General features: G+C 40.6%; 4 protein-coding genes and 1 long non-coding RNA gene across 5 annotated transcripts in view; 1 reads left to right on the forward strand and 4 right to left on the reverse strand.

Annotated features, from left to right (window-relative positions):
• LOC145446416 (argininosuccinate lyase-like) overlaps positions 1-24,280 on the reverse strand; it is a 130,889-nt gene that overhangs the window by 41,023 nt on the left and 65,586 nt on the right. The window lies entirely within an intron of this gene.
• On the reverse strand, positions 1,215-3,524 carry LOC145446411 (carnitine O-palmitoyltransferase 2, mitochondrial-like). The gene has a single exon (XM_080324698.1). It carries the CDS (start codon positions 3,522-3,524, stop codon positions 1,557-1,559), a length of 1,968 nt encoding a protein of 655 aa, XP_080180824.1. The 3' UTR covers positions 1,215-1,556.
• On the reverse strand, positions 3,548-6,718 carry LOC145446413 (uncharacterized). The gene has a single exon (XM_080324700.1). It carries the CDS (start codon positions 6,086-6,088, stop codon positions 4,298-4,300), a length of 1,791 nt encoding a protein of 596 aa, XP_080180826.1. The 5' UTR covers positions 6,089-6,718; the 3' UTR covers positions 3,548-4,297.
• On the reverse strand, positions 9,953-13,309 carry LOC145446419 (uncharacterized). Its single transcript, XM_080324707.1, has 2 exons — positions 13,166-13,309; positions 9,953-11,554 (listed from the first exon to the last, which is right to left on the reverse strand). Exon 2 carries the CDS (start codon positions 11,538-11,540, stop codon positions 10,527-10,529), a length of 1,014 nt encoding a protein of 337 aa, XP_080180833.1. The 5' UTR covers positions 11,541-11,554; positions 13,166-13,309; the 3' UTR covers positions 9,953-10,526.
• LOC145446425 (uncharacterized) lies at positions 16,339-20,443 on the forward strand. The gene is made up of 2 exons (XR_013917285.1): positions 16,339-18,909; positions 20,302-20,443. It is a non-coding gene; the product is annotated as an uncharacterized LOC145446425 (long non-coding RNA).

A 24,280-nucleotide genomic window follows, 5' to 3' on the forward strand; every position in this document is an offset into this window, starting at 1 on the left:
GCATGTCTTTTGGGAGTTGCATGTTTGAGTAATGAGTACCACTCAATATGAGGACATACATAAGAAGAAACGAACTATCTCATCTTGAAGGGGCCTTCGAATCAATCAATAGTACCCCAAGTCACAAATGATGCCATTTCAGGTTTCTTTGTACATTAACCAAACCAGAAATATTATATCTATCGCATTTCCCCGTCACATATGCGAGACCGAAACAGCAATCCGTCAGCCCCCGCCCTCCCCCTCCCAAAAAAAAACGGTGGCCTTGGTCCCCCATATGTTGATAAACCAAACTTGCCCCCCCCCTCCCGACTCCTCCTCGGGTTGTACGTTTTTGCCGCTACTTATCAGCGAAAACTGTTGTACTGTTAAGTGATCCAGCTGTTATCGCCTAAACGGGCGAAAATTTTCCATAATTCATGATTGAACCAGTCAATACGGGAATTGCCTTGGGTTTTTTCTGGATTCGGACATGTCATGGAAGAGTGATCGACATACAATCACTCAAACGCAACTATCAAAGGAATGTGGTCTGTTTTGCCGCCTTAGGTACACTCCGCAAGTTGGGTTTCTGTAGATACTATTCAACACTCTATTCTATCAAAGTTACAATACGGAATTCTTTGCTGGGGTGCTGCCTGCAAGAATACGATTGACCCACTGCAAAAAACTACAAAATCGGATCATCCGTATCATTGCCAAAGGTCCTGCCCAATGCCCATACGTAACCTCTTTTGGTCGCATGTTATTTTATGATATCTTATATTACTTTTCATTTTGTATGCATGCCTCATCTTTACATCGCCAAGTCGTTTCGACACCTCGTCAGCCTTCAGGATTTCTGGACCACGACCTAACATCAATCTCGCCTTCCGCCACATGCCACCTCATTCTGTCGCTTGCCTTTTATATTCTCAGCTTTACTTTTCATTCAGTGCGCATGCCTCTTCTTTACTTCGCCTAGGCCAAGGCGGCTGTCTGATCTCAAAGACTACTCCAAGTCTTTTCGACATCTTCCTATCTTTTCATTGTATCACAGTGTTGTGAAATGATGAAAATAGTAATAAAAATGACTGATTCCTAGACGCACCGAGTAATAAATCTGAATTTGACAGAATGCGCCCCACAGTCATCCTGGATCCATATCACAACGTCACTCACTGTTGATCAATGTTAGCCTCTGCAACCAACAAATTTTTCGAACATCACAACTCTACATTTTCACTTCCCAACTTTTCATCAAGAATACATGCACTGAAAATATGCCATTTTTTCCATAATTTGAAAAATAATTATGTTCGGTCTTGTAATATAAAAATCAGTTTCATTTCGCATTCCAGAAATGAAATTCGACTTATTTAAAGTCAGCAGACAAAACCTTAAGAACTATATTTAGACAATCAAAGCTCGAACACAATTGAAACATCCTAGATTATAATGCTTCTTTGAAACATGAAATGCAGATTCAATATACTTCAATAATTTGCTAGTTAATATTCAAGAATGTAAGCTCTTAATACATGAAACAAGCGACAGTGTTTGATCCGGGATATCATTTACTCTGATTCTAAAACTGTGTAAATATCTTCAAAAGATTCAACAATCGAATCAACAAACCCGGCCACGTCCCTATTTTCATAACTGGTTATATTACACCCCAAGTGGTCCTTTCGACATCCGTACCCGATTCCGAACCCATCGGGCACGACCGGAGCGAACCCGCCCATGGCTACAAAATTGGTGTCCAGCGTTGAAGTGGACAATATTATGTGGTTCATCAGCTTATACATTTTGTCTTCGAAAATGTTAGGGACAGACGACCCATGTCTAAATGCAAGGTTTTTCAACCCAAACATATGCCGATCGAATCCAAGGCCCATCGCAGCTTGATATGTAAGAGTGTTGTGCTTTTTACAGCTTTCACGAATTAATCGACTGGCTTCGCTGCGATTAGTAGCATCTTTCATACTGTTCTCACAGATAAATTTGGCAGCCGCCTGAGCTTCAATCGTGCAAGATCGTACAGTTTCCGTACGGCCATGCTTGAAAGCAGCCGTGCTGCAAGACTCGTATGTGGCCGCTGGGTGTCCGTACATCTTGCGATGTCCGATTTGGATTGACAGTTGAAGGACCCCGTCGGGAGATATCTTCTTACTTTTCAAATACTCTTTGGACATCTTTTCATATTTCTTGGCGGCTATTTTCAATCGAGACGTATCTGCTTCGTAACGTTGTTTCGCTTCAAGTATCGCCGCTTTGCTGGCGTCGTCATAGTTGAAATTCAACTTTCTGACGGTCGATATACCCGAAGATTGGAACTCCGAAGACTTCACCACAGGATTGTTGATGGAGTTATCATAAACCTCGTTCATGTAACGTACAACTGCAACACCGTCGCCCCAAGAATGCTCAAAATTTAAGCATGTTTCCCCATTTTTAGTTACGATCAGAGAAAATGATTTGTCGAACCATCTAGAACCGCCATCCCCATAAAGAAAAGTCCTAGTCGCCTTATCCACATCTTCAACATCGACATTGTCGTCTTCCAGAACAACACAAAACAGCGCAGAATCGATTGCATTGATGGAACTCGCATTACCCGTGTGCATGAGATGATTCCTAGCATTGGCCCACTTATCTCTCTCCTCCGTGGTCAAGTATCCAATCTCATGAGCTGGCTTAGGCGCTTTATCCGACGTTATAAACTTGATGTCTTGCATAATTTGTTCAGCTGGGAGTATATTGAAATTTTTGTCCAAAACATCGATTGCATAGAAATTTCCATTGCGCACAACAACCAAATGTCTGCTGCGTTCGTAAGTACAAAGCTGATCTCGTCCTATGCCGGGTATACGCGTGGAGGCAAACAGATTGCCGTACTGACTCATATCCAACGGGTATGCTCCGGTTAGAAGCATTGGCAGATAGCGCAAGTTCATAGTGCTCGGTAAGACCTTAACTAGATTTTGAACGAGCGGAGACTTGGCAGTGTCTTTGGTGTAGAATACTTCAGGGCTGAGCACTTCGCTTGTTAACGTTTTGTAAAATCGCAGTGACGAGACGATCAAGTTTGTCGTTTTCACAAGCTGATCGTTCAACGCAGGGATTGGATCTGCGTTCAACACCATAAACGGATTGTAGTTAAGCGGCAATGGAAGTCTGCTTTCCAGATACATATCAAACCACGGCTTTGACACATAGCTGGTGTTTCGATTCGCCGCATTTTCCTCCGTGAGAAGCTGGTTCAGTTTAGGACCTTCCGACATCATGAAGCTGTGTACGGCACGCTTCGTAGCATCCAAATCTTCGACCGACACGTCCGGATGCCCGACAACTGCAGCGCAAGAATCTAAATATCGATTCATCGTGTCTTCGAGCTCGGGAATCGGCAATCGCGGCAGGCAATTTTGAAAATGATAAGTCGGGAGAGCGCTTTTGTGGAGAAAATCGGACGAAGACGAATAACTCCTTTGGACAGCTGAAGATAAACGCTTCACGAAATTGCACCTCACAAGGCCAGCCATGTTAACTACTGATTGAAGTCGAGCTTAAAAATAGAAACATAATTTGAGGTTACAGTGATCTTCACATTGATAATATCTATGAGCTACCATAATGTAAAGTAAAAGAGCAACAGTGCACACCAACAAAATGGTGTAGGACTAGAAACTACAGCACTCAATAAAAAGTTCATATAGATGCAAGAGCGAAATAGTTTCAAGACAATACGTGTAACACAAGTTTGTGCAGGTAACTCATTTTCATTGTGTCGTTTTAAAATGTTAAAAATGAATGAACAAATCAACACACTCTGGATACCGGTTTTCCACCAGGTCCGATATCTCATCTAAGCTGCATAACCCGACTGCATGCTATTGTTAAAAAGGTTACGGCAACACAGAACATACCGACCTGGTCAAAGTTAAAATACGAAAACGATAATGTTTGAACGAGTACTTGAGTTGCGAGGAAAATTTTCAATTTTACAGTGCAGAGCTACAAGGTACTGAAGAAATAATCAAACTTGCAAAGTTACAAAACAGTTAATATACAATGATTAAACCAAAACTATCATATATGTTCATTGAATTATATTAAGTAATTAATAGATATTTGCGAATTAGGTGGTAGAAGTCAAAGATTGGGTTATAAATTATTGATGATATTACGACACAATGATGAAGTGTTCAGATTGGTATATCCCAATACGATAGATCATTAACCAGCCGACCAAGGATGGAGAAAGACTCCCTGAAGTCTGAGATTGAAATGCAGAATGCGTACTTCCGCTAAAATTTCACGAGTCCGAAGACCGTGCTATGTGTCCACGCAACGTCGATTGCAGATACACGACCTCGTCACTAGATGCCCTGCTTTCATCACTGTCAGTGGTGGGGTCCAATACGTCTTGGGTAGTAGACATGTTGGAAGAGCTTCTTTCACTGAGAGCCTGGCTTCGGACGAGATGTCCTCTCAGAGCAGCTTGTAATTCGACAATTTCTTTTTCCTTTTTGCTCTTGTGAGCGTGCCACTGCTTTTGTATCGACAAAGCTGCTTTGTTCCTTGTGTTAGGAGTGGCGGGACGCCTTGATTTTGATGTTCTTCTCGTTGGGACTGGTTTTCTGTGGTCACTTGAATCATCAGAATCTTGGGACACTGTGTCACTGCTGGAGCTACGTCTTTTGCCTCGACTGTGTCTCCTGTATCTAAGTTGATTTTTGCCTTCCGAATCGCTGGTTTTGTCTAATCTTTTGTGGTCACTTGAATCATCAGAATGCCGAGATACTGTGTCACTTCGGGAACTGTGTCCGTCGCTTCGTTCGTTTTTTCTGTATCTACGATGATCTTCTGATTTCATGGCTTTCTCTAGCCTTTCTAATTCCGTCCGCAATCCCTTCACCTTTTTCACTTGGTTATCGACATCTGTTTTCAGTCGGTCACAGTCTTCTTTTAGCTTCTTGTTCTCTTCTTTTACTTCATTTTTTTCTTTCTTGTGGTTGGAAATGATCGATTTCAGTCGATCAACCTCATCTTGGTGTTCCTTCCTAGACCGGTCAGTTTTCCGCGACTCTGATGCCTTTGTTTTCTTTACTAATCCCACCAATTCCGCTTTACTCAGAGCGCTGAACTTGATTTCTTCATCACTATTGTCATCGTCGCTGTACTTGTTTTCCGAGTAATCGAGCGCACGCTCCATATCAATTCTTAACCTACGATTTTCCTCCGTCAACTGGTTGTTTTCGGCGATGAGTTGAACGATTTTTTTGCGAAGCTGGCCTTGTTTCGCAGAGTTCCCGGCGTTCACAGAGCTCATTGATACGGACAATCTACTCGTTTCTATTTTTTCTGATTTGACCAATTCTTCTAATCTCAATACCTCTTGGTAGTATAACTCCATGGCGGCCTTCATCTCGACTGTGTCTGTAATTTTCATTTGCCTTTTCATATCGGTCAATTCGTTATCTTTGTCCATCAGACGCTTTTCTAACTTTAGCATTTTTTGCTTCAACCCGAGGGTCACAGAAGTGGCGTTACCCCCTCCGGCGAGCATGCGTACCTTTTCATCGCTAGTCTTCTTGTCCAGCAGCTCGTCGATGTATTTTGCATTCCTCGCGTTTTCCTCTTCAAGTCGTCTCGACTTTGTTTTGAGCACTTCGTAGTCGTTTTTTTGGACTACAAGTGCTCTTTTTAAACTCATGATTTCATCGCATAGATCTTCTTTGGATTTGTGCTGCATAGCTGTGGGTGAGAATGACGTGTTTGTGCTTAAATCGACGCTGCTACTTCTTTTGCGACGGCGTGCGGAGTTTGGGAGTCCAAGCTGCGCACGTAAATGATCAGAAGTACTGGAAAGTGCGGGATTCGAAACATTGACTTTGAAGGATGCGGGATTTTTCGAGTCGCCTCCTCTTCTTAAGGATTTTAACCACATTTCCCTGGACTTTTCTGCGAAAGCGTTGGACGAGTCGCTCTCGCCCGTACTGGTCAGAGACCGCCATTGTCTTTGTTGTGACTTGGGTCTGGGTGATTGGGAAGAGCGATATGGTGACGGCGGACGTTGTATTCTTGGAGAGTATTTTGTAGGCATATTCGAATTAAAAATGCATGTGATACAGAAAACTAAAAGGAAGAATTACTCGTGTTACCAATATGTGTACCAAATGTCACTCTGGGAATATAGGTTCCAGATTAGACTCCAGCTGATTCATTATGCTTGCTCTACTCATGCCAACATTACCTTGTAAAACAGAAATAATGACAGAAATACATATATAATTCTGACTTGGATGGAATACTCACTACCTTATCCTGTTATTAGGCAATATAGACAGTATTACAGTATTTGGGCGAATGCTAATATGAATGTTCATAAGCTACTGAAAAAAACATTGAGAGTGCAAAATCTGCTATAATATACCTGCAAGACATGGATGAATGTGCAGGTATATTGTCCCGGCACAACCTTTCCAGCTACCATCGATTACAATGAAATTCAACAATACATAAAGCCTCAAAAACACAAAACTATGGAGAGTTTTGAGACCAATAACTAGAAAGATATAAGCCTATCTAGGTATAACGGACGTTTCATATATATTAGGGTTACCATACGTCCTCTATTAGGAGGATTCGTCCTCTTTTTTGACTGTTTTGAAAGTGTGCTTGAAGGACGCCCAAGCCCAAAATATCCTCTTTTTTGAGAATTTGTCCTCACATTTGAAAATTATGATTAAACATAGGTTAAAATTTGACAGAAATATAGGTAGGCCTAATCAGTAATCAGTACTGCAGTAACGTTCCGGCGGGTATTTCGGGAGTTGAGCCGGAAAGTTGACCTTGTATTTTTTAGTCAACCAACAAAGACGGGAAAAATGACCATTTCTTCCGGATTTCCACACTATGTAAGTCTGACAATTTTGAAAACGAGTCCTCTTTTCAGAATTCCAAAATTTGGTAACCTCAAGATATATTGTGATTGAGTTCTGGACAACTACAGTATACCTTACAGTCACAATAGTCAGGATACAGGATATTTTATTTCAGATTTTTGTATCTTTTAAATTTAATTATGATTCGATTTCGAATATCTTATGCGAGAGTTCATAAGAATCGTATCACTGCAAAATTATGGTATTTGGATTGGAATTATTGTTTAATAAACTGTCTATCCATCAATCATGGGCATGGTTTCATTACTCAGACCGTGGTTCTCAACCTTTAATATTCTGATGTCATGCACTCACTTGATCTGCATGGTAACTAACAACTTCAAATTTTCGTCTATTGCTGCAGTACTGCTGTTCAATTATTAGATCGGCGCGCTGCAACTATATCCCAAACATTCAATTGAAACAAAGTGCGAACGAAATGCAGTCTTTCCAACTAACGGTCCTTCTAAGTGTTGATCAAACATTGGCAACAAACGCAGTCTACGCTGTTGGAGTCAGGAAAGTAGCGTTGTCATCATCTGCGATATCAACAGTAAAGCGAGCCATCTTGCGGAGCGCCACCCTGAGCAGCGGTTGGAAAGAACTCTGAGCTCGATCATATGTGGACTGATTTTCATCTTTCATAATCATCATCATCCTTGGTTTATTATCAATTTTATCGGTTCAATACACCACAAAATGCGATACACTGAAAGATAGGAAGGTGTCGAAGCGACTTGGAGTAGTCTGAAATCGGACACCCACCTTGGCCAAGGCCATAGCCGATGTAAAAGGAGGCATGCACCTGCACAATGCACACTGTGCACACTGAATGAAAAGTAAAGAAGATAGTATAGAAAGAAGTAAGCGACAAAAATGGGGTGGCATGTCATGGAAAGCGAAATCGATAGGCCAGTCGTGGTCCGGTAATCTTGAGGATGAACCAGTATATTCATTTAGTAGTATAATTGCTTGTATTTCGACTTGAATGTGAACATGCTCGTCGACTTCCGGATATCCGGCGGGATACTGTTCCACCATAGTGTCCTACATGGTGTCCTATATGGTGTTTATATAGCTCAGTGGTCCACACAGGTAAATCTCACGCCTCGGTGAAATTGTATCACGTCACAATTTCCATTTGGCTACAGGCAATTTGACGGTCATTTTTGACCGGCTTGCCGAGCACTAAATTTGGTAAAACGGGTATCAATCGAAAGCTGACTCTGCACTGATTACGAAAATATAAATTTTATTCCGCTCGTGGCCCTGGAACTCCCACAATCAGCCTCGAATTTTTCATTGTTATGGAGATTGGCATTGGGACGCAACTCTTTGGTTTTAGCCCTTTTTTCAAGGGCTGTAGCGAATAGACGTGGAAATCCTTGTACCAATCAAGAAGATGATTCCGTTCAGATGAGTCAATGTTCAAATCTCCGCATTTGTTACTAAAGTCCCATATCACAACAATAATAACGTCTCTGCATGGCTGTTAAGTTGGTAGGCGAAAGCAGCGATTACATACTTATAGGGGGCCCCCCAATCGTAGGGCCACCACTGGGTGTCAAACATACGGCCCGCCATACCATTTCATCCGGCCAGCGAGGCCATTCTGAGTAAATTGAAAAATTATCACATTATTCAGCATTGTCTTTGAACTTTGTCAACTTCGTAGCAACGTATTCCATCATAATGAAAATATGTGCCTTTTTCTGCAAGAGCGGGTTCTATTTTCTATGCTGAGAGATACAAAAATAGGATAAGGCCATCAAGCGTTAAAAGATAGGCATTTCAGTATCAAAACATCCGAAGTAGAAGTATTATACAAACATAGCCATACTTGAATAGGCTAAGTAATTCAAGCAACCTACTTGAGTAGTCCAAAAGGTGAAAATATTTTGTTACTGCTGACCTGCGGGTTTTAGAGGTGATGTTATTTTCGAATCACCATTCGTTTAAACGTCGCTATCTCAATGAATTCGACGAATTACTCGTTATCAGCGTCATATTCTTATGTCAATGTATTTATCCAAACTTACAACACCTGCCCTTCGCAGGATGAAAATGCTTGGAAAAAATCATCACTAGGTATATGGACAGAATATTGTAAACCGTAGCGCAGAGGTGTCAAACACAACCTGATTCAAAAGTCCCGTTAGCTCGCGAACGGACCAGCCGTGTGATTCCAGTCACCTCCAAATCCATGTCTTTGTTTTTCACTGGAATGCTATTATCAACGCTATGTATAGAATAGTTAGGGTTGCATTTGAAACAAACGGTGTTTTAAAACACTTTGTTTAGAACATGTTCCAAACAGTGTTTTAAACAATGCCTTTTAAAATAAATTAAATTTAATTTTTTTGAAAAAGTATGCTTTGATTGAGAAAAAACTTTCGGAAAACATGTAGTATGAGCCTACGGACGATTTGCACCCAATATAGTCAACGTATATATACGATATGGAGCGGCTGCTGGAACCCTCGAAATCGTCGTTGGTTCGACAGTTATAGCAAGTGGATATAGATAATAATTGGTGCGGAATGGGTATTCCGATGATGATGGCCACCGACCGTAAAATCGCTGAATAACGATGTAGTCCTGCATAATTAAACATATTTTTAGTCTGTTTATGACAGTGGTCGGAAGCCCTTTTTCGGAGCCCGGTCGGAGCCTATATTTTCCAATTGTTAATGCCACTCCATTGTGACGTCTTCATCAAAGATTCGTGACGTCATGGCTAGAAAAAAACAATAAAAACATGTTTTGAACAAGGATCATGTTTAAAACATATCGGGTTTAAATTGATTTTTGTTTTAAATACCACCTCAAATAGTATTATACATTATATAACGGATCATGTTGGCTCTATTCAAGCGACACCGTTATTTGCAAACAATGGAATAGACAAAAAATAGGATGATTTGCTGATTGAATTCAGCTATAACATTACCCAAAAAAAAACCAGTGGCGATATATGTTGCAATATTTTTATGCTTCCGCGTATTCGACAAACTAGCACCCTGTTATAGTTGTTCGAGAATTATATATCTTTATTCGTATATTATTTCCAACAATTACAAGATCGAGCAATGTAAAAAGATAAGAAGAAATCAAAACGACAATATATTACCACACCATGTTGTCACCACTATGTAGGCCTTTGTAAAGACAATCTATATAGGCCTACCATATTACATGACTGCAACATTGAATGAGGGAATACATAAATATTCACATGGAGAGAGAGAGAGAGAGAGAGAGAGAGAGAGATAAGGTGTTCTTTTTCGCCTGTACCATCGAGATGCTTTGACGACGGAGATGCGATACGGCTTTTATAGTATGGTCATCTTGTCTGCACCCCCGTTTTTTTTCTCCTCCATGCTATCCGTAATTGCCGAGCGCCAAGCGGGATAGCCGCGGATACCAGTTTTCGAGTCTTTGGTCTGACCCGGCCGGGGATCGGCACGACCTACCGATCAAGAAGCCGGACGCATCACCATTACACTATCTCGCTCGGTTAAAATGTGTTGAAGAAATATTTTAGCCATTTTATAATCAATCAATCAATCGACAGATTATAATTGAACAATGCTCAGTTTAAGATATTGTAACAACTGTTCCAATGCTGGAGGTATCGCTATCGCGAACTTTATGTCTAATGGTGCCCTGAATTGCAACCTTCTGCTTCAGGAATGGTAACAAGCGTTGCTTCCAATCCTGAAAAATGCAGATTACGCATATGCAGGACACAATTAGAGAGACATCATACATTAACTGACGAAATATAGATATAATGAGGTCAGACACAAGTGCACTCACCCCAGCGACGCATACGTCAACTAGGACGGACAATATGGTCAATAAAAACGTCCGCCTAATGAGGGTCTCCGTCTTTTTAAAGCTTTTACCCGCTTTGGAAGAGTTTTTCCTGTTTAGTATCAACGGATATAAGAACAAGCCGAGCAGAATAATTTGAAAACAAACAGTGCAAGCTAACAGAAACATTCCGGGTAATCGCTTGTCAACGAGGCTGTATCTAACAACACAGCCTGTCTGGCGACTCATATACATTCTTGTGGCAAGCATGAGAGTCACTCCTACGATATCGCCGAGTGCCATAAATGCAATAACAGACGCACTCGCGAATTTTACGATTCTGTTGAAAAATTTTCGAAGGAGTTTTGATCGATAGAATATTCGTTGCCGAAACCAGATTACCAGATAGACAGAAGTCAAACATGCTCCGTACATGAAATTTTTTATCCCTCTCAGCGTGTTGCATACGACGTCACTTTCGTATGCATATCGCAGTTCGATAAATTCCAAACATTGTCGTGTGAAAACGATTGCTATGGAGATCAGTATCAAATATCGCATTCTGTCTGCTGTAACATCCCTTGTCAAGTTGTTGCTCTTGCGACTCCTTGTTATTGAGCATCGGATGGAAAGGTTGACTTTATGCACTTTGTATTCGTAGAGTGACGTGACAATAAGTAAATACAGGCTGATGAAAAACAGCGCTGTTGCCAGAGTCGACGCCGCGATAAATTGCTGGTAGATGACGAACTGGTCCAATTCGCCCGCAGTATCATTGCTTGCTACGTAGTACATTTAGTTCAGATGACCTGAAAACAACGGTATTTGTAAGCACGGTCGGGCCTTCATATTCGTGTGGACCTTCGTAGTTTTATTGAAAATATTTCAGCGAATATAGGATACAGTTTCGCGCAAGGTTTGTGGTAATCGATTACTTCCTGTCGACTCGTCATTCGCATACGTTGGGAATATGGATTCGACAATGTATGATGACAGTGTCAGTGGAAACTATCTAACGAATTCTGATTGCAATATCGATTCGATATATCTGTGATTGGCTGCTGGCATCTGCAGGGGTCGCGTAAAAAAGTCTTAGCACCTTTGCCGGAGTTTCCGGCGTCATCTGCGGTTACTACCTAACAATAAGCATAACAAACACACCCAATGCTTATGTCTGATGCAATGTTGCAGGCATACTTTTGTTCTCACTACTTTACACTACTGGCCATAGCGTGTCTTTAAATCATCAAGGAAACGTGTATTTTTGGAACTTCCAACTATATAGCCTACTCATTTCGTGCGCTGGGAAACCTCTGCAAATGTGTGTTAATATGTCTGCTTTTATGAGGCGAATCAAGAACAACATATACTGACATTGCAAGTATTTCGCAAATGATTTTATTCTGACACCTAAATCATTTCCGTGCAGGCTCTCGCTAATAAAATGGAAATAGTATAGAGCAGGGGTTCTCAGCCCGCGGGCCGCATGCGGCCCGTAGAGGTCTGATTTGCGGCCCGCGGCATCTTTCATGACGTACGCAATTACTGCTGGCCCAGCATTGTTGCATATTAATTTAGCGAATTAGCTCTCTTATCGCACCGTCGCTGTTTCGTTTGAATACCCATTCTTTGACGTGTTCTGGTCTCTTGATATGTTCTCGAGTTTAGATTGTTATTGTTCTGAATCAGTATTGGTATGGACCTTTAATTTTCACTAGTCTGCGCGCACTCACCAACTCAGCGCGCGCTCCCTTGGACAGAAGTGCGTAACGACTGAAAGAAAGGTCATCACTTCGGCTTTTTTCTGTGCGCGGCACAGATTTTCTGTGCGTGGCGACTTTGTCAGCAGTGTGCGGCCGCGCACGCGTGCAGCTTGAATTTGATGAATTTGCTTTCTCATATATAAATGGAAAACCTATATTTGTCATATTTGTCGAAGAACAATTGTCGTAACGAAGCGTAGAAGCTTAAAACGATGCCACTAAAGTTTATTCTAGGTTACATATTACCTGATCTTAGAGAAAACGGTACTACCTAGGCGTCAAGCCCAGTAATCCGTAGTTCGAGGAATTATTAAAATTGCCGACGACGTTATACAGACGCTTTGGAATATCGCTAAACCCAAGAAATCTGATAGAGAAGGTGTGATTTCACTAATACTTTAACATACTGTGCGAATATTCGCTGTTTCCGGGACTTAGAAGCAATGTTTCTTCCAAGCTGGGTACGTGCGCAAATGCGCAGTGCTGACACGATATGTGCGCACAGAAAATCTAAGTTGCGCACAAAAATCCGAAATGATAACCTTTTTTATAGTCTTTACGCACGGTTCTCCAAGGGTCTGCGCAGTAAGTTGGTGAGTGTGCGCAGACTCGTCAAAAATTAGAGGGAACACTGCTTAGCAGCAGGGACAACATTACCTGACAAAATTTGAAGCTAAAGTTGTCCGATTCAACCGTGACCAGAAAGAAGAGTAGCCAGTCGACATTTTATGGCATGTTCTGAAACACGTTGCCGCGTATACTACTTTAGCCTATAGCATTGGACGAATCCACCGACTTCACAGACATTGCATAGCTAATTTTCTTGGATCATTTTGCTAGCTGTTTGAAATACAGATTGATTGGTCATTGCTTCTGAACCGATGAACGAATATAGAGCTAAATATACACGCAAAAAACTGATGTATCACTCACATATACGTAAGTAATTGACTACGTAAGTAAGTATTTGCAGAAGGAATGCTGGCATGGCAAACGTGGGGAGGTGACCAGCGAAAAACATCAACTTGACAAAGTTGACTTCTGTAACTATTGCTGGAAGGCTCCAGCCATGGAAGGAAAGGACATTGGTTAATTGGTTTGCTCTGAAATGACCCGGAAACGCCAGACTTCTTCTCATTTCACTGAGAGCTCAAAGTGATAATGGCTTCTGTTGTAACAAAAAAGTGCCTGTGTTGTGACGCACAAGGCCTAAACGGCGATAAGCGTCACAGTAATACCATGTGTAATAATAATAATAAGGTACATATACCGACTTGGAAATGAATGCAATGCACGCTTCATGAAGTGATTTACTTGCGACGCCGGAAGATACATATTCTAACAAAAAACAGCGATTGAAAACTTACGAACGCTGTCCAAGTGACCATTAATGCTTTGAAATGCCTAAAAATGGACTAGACGCCCGTATACGACTAATAAATAGGCTCCAGTAGCCTAAATTTGATAGAAGCTCACAAATGCATGGTAATAATGTTTTGCGGCCCGCAGCGTCTTTTGCGGGCAAAATGCGGCCCGTTGTGCATGCGAAGTTGAGAACCCCTGGTATAGAGAAACATTTAACAGTGTCAGGGGAGCGCGGCGAGCGATTGGCATCACTTCTTACAAATAGCCGTAGTTGTAACCAAATCAAGTCTGAATCAGGGTGCAAAGGGTTGTGTCCACCAATCAATGATAATCCGAGAGTTATCAACGAAAAACTCAAATAACTCCGCTTCTACTTGTTGGAATTGAGTTATATTTGTTTTGCATCGTCTTTGAAGACAACCCAACAATTTCATGGGGTTGACAAAAAAAAATTGATTTTTTTTTCAATTTTCCTTAATAAAAGAATTTTTTAAATTAGATCTGCGGAGGCATAGACTTGCTAGAATTGAACCAAATTTGGTGTTCAGCGTTTTTCAGGGTAACCTGACAATTTAATCAGTGAATGGCTGTAATCCGGAAACAAAAGTTATTTTTGAACAGCCCTAATGTTGCTGTAACAGGTAAATATTCCCAGCCGAGAAAAAAAAAGAATTGAAATCGCTGATGTATTTTCTAACTTTTGACTTGCTAGTCCTCTTAATCACCAAGGATTTTTGGGTATTGTTACGAGTAGGATGAGATTGAGAGAGACGCTTTTTAGAACACTGTGGTTCTCGACCTTTTTGACCTCGCGGCACCCTCTGAAAACGAAAGATAGATGTATCGCGACATCCTAGCACTTCGAGTACCGAGCGCAAGATTTGGGAAGCCAGTGACAAAATGAGGTCATCTAACTACGTTGGTCAGCCTGAGATCCTTGTGGCGGCGACAAAAAATGGCAAGCTTCAAAGCATGGATATCACGGTCTCATTGCCAATGATGATGATGACCCTTTTTGTTAGTCATCAGCTTCTTAAATGTTATGCATCATAATTTGGATGTCAGCGACAACCATATCTGCCACCTTTTCTCGTGGCACCGTTAAACATTGCAATCAGCTACCCTGTTGAGAGTCACTGCTCTATCATAAAACCAACGACTGGATATTCGTACAACCTCATTTTAATCACCCAGCCAGCATAGACCTACTACGATTTCAATCATTGCCATCACACGCTAACAGAAAATATTAGTATGTAGAAAATAGGCCTATTTCCGGCACAAGATTGATTCAGTTAGTGGGTATCGATTGTTAGGGGTAGGGGCCTACTGTTTCCTCACATCCCATTATCGAGTTTTAGAAAATTGTCTTGAATAGCTATAGTTGCAAAAGTCCTTATACTGAAACTTTATCGGTACTTTTTCAGTTAGTCAGGACCGTGCTCCAGGGATATCTAGAACTGTCTGACCACTGGCCAGGACTCGGGAATCGCGAATTGCGGACAGGGAGCTTCAAATTCTCATTTTCTGAAATTCTATGCTCAAAATAAGCGTAGCAACTTTCCGCTCTGAGTAGGTTCAAACCTGCCATCTATTTACCCACTCACAAGTCCACAACATCTAAAATTATCGGCAAACACTGACTGCGCTCTTCTAGCTTCTCCACCTGATTGGGTATGACTAATATTGGCAAATTCAAGCTAGCGAAATAGACCTGGAATATTGGTATGATAAGAAATGAATCTGCAAATGTTGAAATCACGAACACAAAGCGTATACTCTCTATCTATTGCATGCAAGGCTAAACGACGGCCATCACGGCGCAAGCGACGACACTATACTATACGAAAGTGCGTCAATAGTAGAAATTCGGAAATCAAGAGTGGTACAGTGTAGAACTAAAGTCATAGCGAACGAAACCATATCCCGTATTGAGTAGAGTGTCATGTCACGAACGTTGTTGCAAATGGCAACTGGATAGTCATTTTCAGTAGGCCTATATACTCTCACAAGAGTGAATCAGCACCTGGTGTGTTCGAAAGACGTCATAGCCGACTCGGTGATCACCACATCAGATTCGAAATCTGCCAAGGAAGCGTGGATAAAGCCTATATAGGCCGGAACCGCGGTAAGTCTCTGCCATCTCATTCTAACTTTACAGTGTGTCAATAAATAGGCCTATCCGATATTCAGGACTCCGCCCCGACATGAAGAATAGCGCATAACATATCGGATCACTTCGTCCTTTTTATTCTCATGTTGAATGAATCTTTTGATTAATTAACTATTTTCTACTTTTTAATCTACATCGAATCATTGCATATTTTGACGAGAGTCAAGTCAAATCACTCGATTTTGGGGGGTAATTCGAGAGTAAATTAAAGGGGCACTGCACTCTAAAAATGATGTGGTCTCAAATTGAAGGGCAAAACGAAAGAAAAATTTTGGCCGCAGCCGTTCTCTTTAGAACGCCACCGTAATGGAGCTGTAATGTATTGAAATTTCCAGAGTTGCAGCACGCTCCAGCAGTTACGCAGAGATCGAACTTGCATAGTTGTCAGCCGATGTTATGAAGGAAATATGTCGTACACGCCAAGGTGGTTTAGATACCGCGTTCAACGGAAGATGTCCACTATGTCCAGTCAGGCGATTTATGTCAAAATCGGGCCTAGTGTATTGTATTTCCTTCATAACATCGGCTGACAACTATATAAAGTTTGATCTCTGCGTGACTGCCGGAGCGTGCTGCAACTCTGGAAATTTCAATACATTACAGCTCCATTACGGTGGCGTTCTGAAGAAAACGGCTGCGGCCAAAATTTTTCTTTCGTTTTGCCCTGCAATTTGAGACCACAACATTTTTAGAGTGCAGTGCCCCTTTAAAGTCAAGTCAAGTCAAATCGAGTCAAGTCACAAAGTCATGTCGAATTTTCGAAGTAAGAATCAAGTCATTGCATTTTGCAAGATGATTTAAATACAGATTGAGTCGGTCATAATTCTGAATCAATATTATATACGTAGAATTCAATATCAATAATCGTAATCAATATGCGTAGAACAACTAAACCGCGTCTGTAACCGTCAGCGAAGTAGCAGATACAGAATGTGAAGCCTCAGAAAGTTGGAACAAATGATATGATGTAATAGAATCCACCTATACAGTACATATCCAACGATACGATGTAAGCCTGCGTCAATTGTTGACGAGTAATTATATAAAATACCGAGTCTATCAATCCAATTTAAACCATACAAGAGGTTCGTTAATGTGAGCACAGGACACTCTATCTATAGAACAAAAATATAGGCCTACTGCTATAAATAGAGTACTACTCAGTGACGTGCGGCCAGGAGAGGCAAAGCTAGGCAGTGTTTTACATGTCGTCACAACGAGTAAAAGAAAATTGTAAAAACCTCCAATAATTGTAACACCATTATTTAATTATTGGTATTTTCTATTGATTTTCATGAATAACAAATTGTTGCTCATTTTTACACCCAACATCACGGAATCTACATCATCATCATCATCATTATCATTGGTTTATTAGCAATTTTATCAGTTCAATACACCACAAAAAAATGCGATACAATGAAAAGAAAGGAAGATGTCGAAGCGACTAGGAGTTGTCTATGGAATCGGACACCCACCTTGGCCTAGGCGATGTAAAGAGGAGGCATGCACACTGAATGAAAGTAAAGAAGATAGTATAGAAAAAGGAAGCGACAAGAAATAGGGCGGCATGTCAGGGGAAGCGAGATCGATAGGTCAGTCGTGGTCCGGTAATCTTGAGGATGGACTGTATTTATTTAGTAGTAATAGGCTATTTAATGTTCGAAAATATAGCCCGAACGGGAAGGTGATAGGCACAGACGGGCCAATAAGCCTCACCTGTAACCAAGTCACAAGTTTCCGGGTCAAAAGTCATCTTGATTTAAATAGTTCTGACTAGAGTCAAGTCGAGTCAGTTTCAATTCACCACCGAGTCAAGTCCGAGTTCAAGTCAGGGAACAACGGGTTGAGTTCGAGTCGTGGTGTCAAGACTCGAGTCCGAGTCCAAGTCATATACAGAGGTGGTCAAAGTAGTCACCGTCGCTACTCAAGTAGAAGTAGAAGTAAGGCCGGAATTTCTACCCAAGTAGAAGTAGGAGTGGCGGTTTACAAGTAAGTAAGTAAGTAGGTATTCTACGCTTATTTTTGCCTAAAAAACTGAAATCTGTCAAGTAGAAGTAGAAGTAGTCTAAAATCGTAACTACTTAAAAAGTAGTGCGAGAAGGCCAAATCTACTTCAAGTACTTAAAAAAGTAGAAGTACTTCGTTACTGACCACCTCTGGTCATATATAATGTTTACTGTTCAGTATGGAGTTCACGTTATGTTCAGCTCACTTCTACGAAACTCTTGGGTGACATCAAAGGTCTCGGATTCATTATATACTGATTTTTCTCACTATATATATCTTTATTCAAACAGATATAGAAGAAAGTTATTGTGCCTATTTTTCAATTATCGGTCCTGCTATAAAAGACTTGAATAAGTGATATAGAACTGTCGGGTCATGCGCAATGACTCAAGTACAAGTCGAATCAATACACAAATTGACTCAAATCGAGATGAACCATTTTCCATTTTCAAGAAAATGACTCGAATCAAGTCGAGTCGACGAAATATGGTTCTAAATAATGCCAGTCATAATTTCACTGTGAACATCAATCATAAACAAATCTCAATATGTGACTCAGCAAAATATCTCGGCGTCACCATTGATTCCAAATTGTCTTGGAAGCAGCATATTGAATGCACAATATCAAAACTAGCTCGGTGTGTGGGAATAATGACCCGTCTCCAATCTTTGGTTTCCAGATCAGTACTACGAACCATCTACTTCTCTCTTTTCCACTCGCATCTGCAATATGGAATCGTAGTATGGGGAAATGCATGTACAACATTTTTGTGCAGAATTCGAACCCTGCAAAACCGTGCGATACGGCTGATCTCATCTGTACCTTTACGTACCAATTTATCGCCTTACTACCGTAAGCATCGAATTTTGCGAGTTGATGAACTGTATCGCTTCGAAGTATCAAAAGTTGTTCACAAATATTTTTCCAATAGTCTCCCTCCTGTGTTTGATGACTTTTTCATACCTGCTAAACATGTCCATTCCCATTACACGAGATCTTCGTCTAAAGGAAACGTCTACTTACCCCAACCCAATAGCAACCTAACTAAGAGATCTATCGACTACTCGGGACCTATCATCTGGAATGCATTACCATCACATATCCGTGAATTGCCTTATAATAGATTCAAAAAAGCCCTACTTGATCACCTCTTGTCGTTACACTAACACTGTTGCCCTACCTCGCCCAGACATTGCTTCATTGATCATTTGCTACCATTGTTTAATTTTCTTTCTATTTTCCTTTCGTAACTAAACATTTTTTTACAGCCAGACTGTTCTGAGTCAAGTGTACCTGTTTGATGCTGGTGTGATCAGACTAGATGACCTTCACGGTCTTATCGATCATTCCTATCTAATACCGAATACTGTGCACGCATATTTTCTGTACCACCATCACTGCCGTTTGTTATGTATTTTGGTTCGATGAAAATAAAGACTCTCTCTCTCTTCTATACCAATACCGAGAAAACCATTACCGAGAATGGACATTACCGAGAATGCCATTACCGAGAATGGACATTACCGAGAATTGACATTACCGAGAATGGCCATTACCGAGAATAGACACCACCGAGAATGGACATTACCGAGAATGGCCAATGTCAAGAATATAGCTTACTGGGACTGACTTTGTCGAGAAATTTATACCTGAGCATCGATACCGAATGTGGCAACGCCGTGATGCACTCACACGACCTGTGCATATGCATATTGCATAACATGCCTGCATTGCATATATTGCATTCTCGGTAATGTCCATTCTCGGTAATGTCCATTCTCTGTGGTGTCCATTCTCGGTAATGTCCATTCTCGGTGGTGTCCATTCTCGGTAATGGCATTCTCGGTAATGGTTTTCTCGGTATTGACCGGACACCACGAAATATTGCTACTCGAGTCGTTAAAAATCCTGTTGTTCTGTGATAGCGCAATTCATCAAAAGGGTATTTCGAAATCGGCAAGACTGCAACCGTTCACTGTACTGACAGGATTAGATCGTTGCGTAGGCTTACCATACGTCCTCTTTTAAGAGGATTTGTCCTCACTCCTGACTTTTTTGAAAGTGTCCTCGGAGGACGCCCAAATGTCCTCTTTTTGAGATTTTGTCCTCTTTTTCGAGAATTTTGGTCATATGTACGTGGAAATTGGACTGAGATATAGGAAATCAGCGGAAATTTACAATTTACGCACGATTTTACTCCGGTATTGCAAGTCCGTAAATTTTGAAATAGTGTCCTCTTTTCAGATTCCCAAATATGATAACCCTATCGTTACGTAGACGCCGGAAATGGAAAGAGAAGATAAATATATTGCCAACGAGCAGCATCAACTATAAGATGGACGGAACAAATTAATTCGGATATCAAAATATACAGATTTACACCTGATGTTTAGGCGTTTGGACGGAACAAGATACAGAGTAACAGTGATATGCTATGACAAAATGGCTTGTACATCGGAAGAGCGATCCTCTATTCCAACCACTATATTTTGGTAATAATTATTAAATAAATTTTAAAATTAAACAAAATCATACCGAAAGCTCTTGAGCTTGCTCACGAATAATCGCATTAAACCGAAAGTAAGGATAGTCAAGAAATCATGCCGTAAATCATGAAAACTTGGATTTCTACCTCTGCTTGTACTGCAATATTACTTCCGGTAACCATTCCTGTTACTTCCTGTTAACAACTTTAGATCGGTAGTTTATCACATTTGGAAGCAATGAATCAAGTAATTCTCTTGCAAAGGCAGAATAACAGCTCATTGATTTACGAATCGACCCGTTTTTTAAAACGCTGTTTCCAGAAACAAAGGATGAGTTCGGGCTGTCTGCTTCCAAATCCTATTTCATGATCGATGCAAAAGCAAACAAAATTATATTGACACTGCGTCTTTTTAAGGTTATGTGGAAAAGACATGGCTTTCTCTTTGGACGGAAATTAAAAGTCCAAACGAGAGACACTGCTTGGAATTGACGAAGAAATGGTGGTATGGTTGTCCACAATGCATAAAAACAAGCACATCTGCCGTATTAACTTGCGAAAATATTTTTAAGCAACTTCTTATCTTGTAAGTTTCCGGGATCACTTAAAAAATTTTCTAGTGTGTCACCAGCTGAAAAAGTTAGGGGACCACTGACGTAGCCTATATCTTGATGAATATACGTTTTTCCATGAGGTATGGAATCTGCTAAAAACCTAATTTACAATATGATCCTAATCAGTAGGGCGATTTTTTGACGTGAAAACGTAAGATTTTTGCCTTATTTTGACCAAATTTTGACCTCACGTATGCAAATTAGGTATTTTCGCACATAAAGTTGAAATTGTACTACTTATCTTCATTTCTGGTTGGGACTGTCTGTCCTTACGAAGTAGTTTGGCCTGAAAAATAGTTTTTGACTTAAAAACTGACAAATTTCACATGAAAAAACTAGTATTTAACGAAATCTGGCCCTATGAAGAATTATAGTAGTTTCATCACGGATTATTAAGGTAGAAATAATTAAAATTTGTTGTAGTACAACGAAAGATACTTTCCTACATTCCTACATTCCTTACAAAGTAGCTTGTCAAGAATGGAGAAAGAACGTTGAACAGCAGCAGTTGTTATATGGTAACACTGAAGTGGTGCATTTGCGCTATTCTGACAATGTTGTCTACATCACAATTTTTCATCATGCACTTTTTGATATAAGAATCATGCAATGCCCAGCAGTCTTGCTTCAGTTAAGATATTGCGGTACGTTGACCATAACACCATGTGACCCTATTTGTTTCATTTGACCGTTTATGATTCACAATGAGCAGACAATAGGCCGTCTGGTAGAAAGTATCGGCTACAAGCTGTAAAATATCAAATGATAAGTTCACCGACAGTGCAAAATCTCCAATACCAACAAAATGCAGATGTAAAAAAATTGACTTCGTAAACAATTTTGACAAATTGTGACCTAACGCTACAATTTTCAGAAAATTTTGACATATATTAACATGTCAAAAAAGTCGCCCTACTAATCAGCAAAGATGCGTCGATACCGACTACGCTACCGAACGTAAGGATTTCCTCTAAATCTAAGGCATTGAGGGAACGTAAATACTAAATAGCTATTTGAAATTTTATATAGTCCAGCTATCGCATCCTGGCGAGTGATTTCGGTCAACCCAAATGTATATTGCAGGAATACTCAATTGCTGGACCGCGGGCCTTATTTGGTTTAGTATCAATGAGTAGAATATTCGGATATGGCAGACAGGCGGGAGAGATGACCTTAATCCATAAAGTCATCACAACACAAGTATCAGTAAACCTACGTAAAAAAAAAACAGTATCAACGGGTAGATAGATTATGCGGATTTGGCTGCCAGGCGGGAGAGTTGACCTACCGGATCTGAGAGAATTTCAATATTCTGTATATGGACCTTTGCTAATATAGTTGAATATATCCCTGGTATATTACATGATACCAAACAACGGTTAAGGTGCGATATTTTATAATTACCATACTATAGCATTGGTTGGACTCAGTCTGTAGGCCTATATATGCACCAGCACCAGCAGTTCAATATAATCAAGTCACGAAAAATTATGGGATCAGCCACCGGTTACCATTACTGGTTACTGCCAATGACTTTTTGCAACAGAATCGACTGGAAAATATTACTTTTGTATTACTTTTGGACAAAAATTTTGAATCCTACTGCTGCGTACTAGTACACGATGTCAATAAATTACGTGGTGAGAACTGAGAACTACGATATTTATACCTGACCGTGCAGTAACAATTCTCCCAAATATTTTAAGCAGACTTTTAAGCGTCTGAAAACCTCTACAAAACCCGTTGCATCAACTGCCCACGTTCAAATTGATCACTGATTTATTATCCGTCTCATGCGAGAATAACCGTACGACGGGTTTCGGGGCGCCTCAGAACAACACAATTATTTAAACTATGCGGGGAATTCACGAATAAATGTGCTGGTTGATTGGACATTTCGATTAGAAAGCAAGTTCTCATGCTGCTAATTCTCGTTGCGAGAAAATCTAAAACCCGCAATCGCAAAATTATTTCAACATATTGATCGCATTTACTTTGGCGCCGACGAAACACATCTGCAGGAAAAGCACCAAGTACGTTACGCAAAAGAATTGTTGGAGCAACCTGTAGGGGTGGAAACATGCTTGTTGGGTTAACTTATGACGGTGGAAAGTTACTTATCTGATTAGTCTGTAGCGGTGGAAATATACTAAGCCTACTAAAAATCTTAGGAACGGAGTGACTCTTGACCGTCACACACATCTGAATGGATTTTAGCGCCGGATATATGGAATACAACCAATTTGTCGCTTCAGAGCAGACTTGGACAACTAGAAAATGTTTAGCTTTTCCATTATATTAGAATTGGAATTATATCGCTCAACATTTTCCAAATTCGACTAGAGTTAGAATTATAGCTATACAGCGAGCTGGTCCGGCAGCGTAGGCAAGCTCGAGAATTGGAAGAGTTAGCGACTTGCTAAATTTCGGTGATATATCGCGGGCTCATCACTGACTCTAGAGTTTAGACCAGTGGTTCTCAACCTTTTTTGACATGCGCCCCCTTTGCGATGATCAAAAAAATTGCGCCCCCTGACCCCCTGCACTTATCGCCATGTCAAAAAGAGCACATAGTACAGTAGTATAGTAGCAAAGTAGCAGAGTATACATATGGTATATGTTACGCCAAGTTTGAATACGCATTCCAGTTGTTGAGTCTTTTACATTTTTGACAAATTTCCCCGAAACTTGATTGAAAATAACAATAAAACATTGACCAGGACATCAGTTTATTTCAAGGTATGTTGCACTGAGACTAATCCTAATGCTGGTAGTGACTGCAGAGAGCACGGCGTCGTTCTGTCCTGCCATGCTAAATTTGATCAGTTTTGGAATTGAATTAAATTGTGCTGATTTAGGGTAGCCTATAATTGAGGGCGAAACCGGGCAACCTAAACTGTCTTAGGCCAAGTGCGGGCAACTTCTCCAGTCGCTGGCCCGGATATCGGAAAATTATGTATGCCTACTGGGCGGACCTATGATTGCTAAATCGATACATTATTCGCCTATTTATCCACATATACAAGGAATAAATCATATTTAATGAATGTATTTTAACGGCAGCAATGTCAATTCAAAGCCATTTCTCGCCGATAATGACGAGGACAATGTGGATTTGAGAACA

This window comes from Botryllus schlosseri, chromosome 9, assembly GCF_051294905.1.
Source record: "Botryllus schlosseri isolate E-star chromosome 9, Bs_hap1, whole genome shotgun sequence".
Taxonomy (NCBI): domain Eukaryota; kingdom Metazoa; phylum Chordata; class Ascidiacea; order Stolidobranchia; family Styelidae; genus Botryllus; species Botryllus schlosseri.

Bases quoted from the DNA above. Each gene is read 5' to 3' on its own strand.
- LOC145446411 (XM_080324698.1), bottom strand. From the start codon at position 3,524: ATGGCTGGCCTTGTGAGGTGCAATTTCGTGAAGCGTTTATCTTCAGCT.
- LOC145446419 (XM_080324707.1), bottom strand. From the start codon at position 11,540: ATGTACTACGTAGCAAGCAATGATACTGCGGGCGAATTGGACCAGTTC.
- LOC145446413 (XM_080324700.1), bottom strand. From the start codon at position 6,088: ATGCCTACAAAATACTCTCCAAGAATACAACGTCCGCCGTCACCATAT.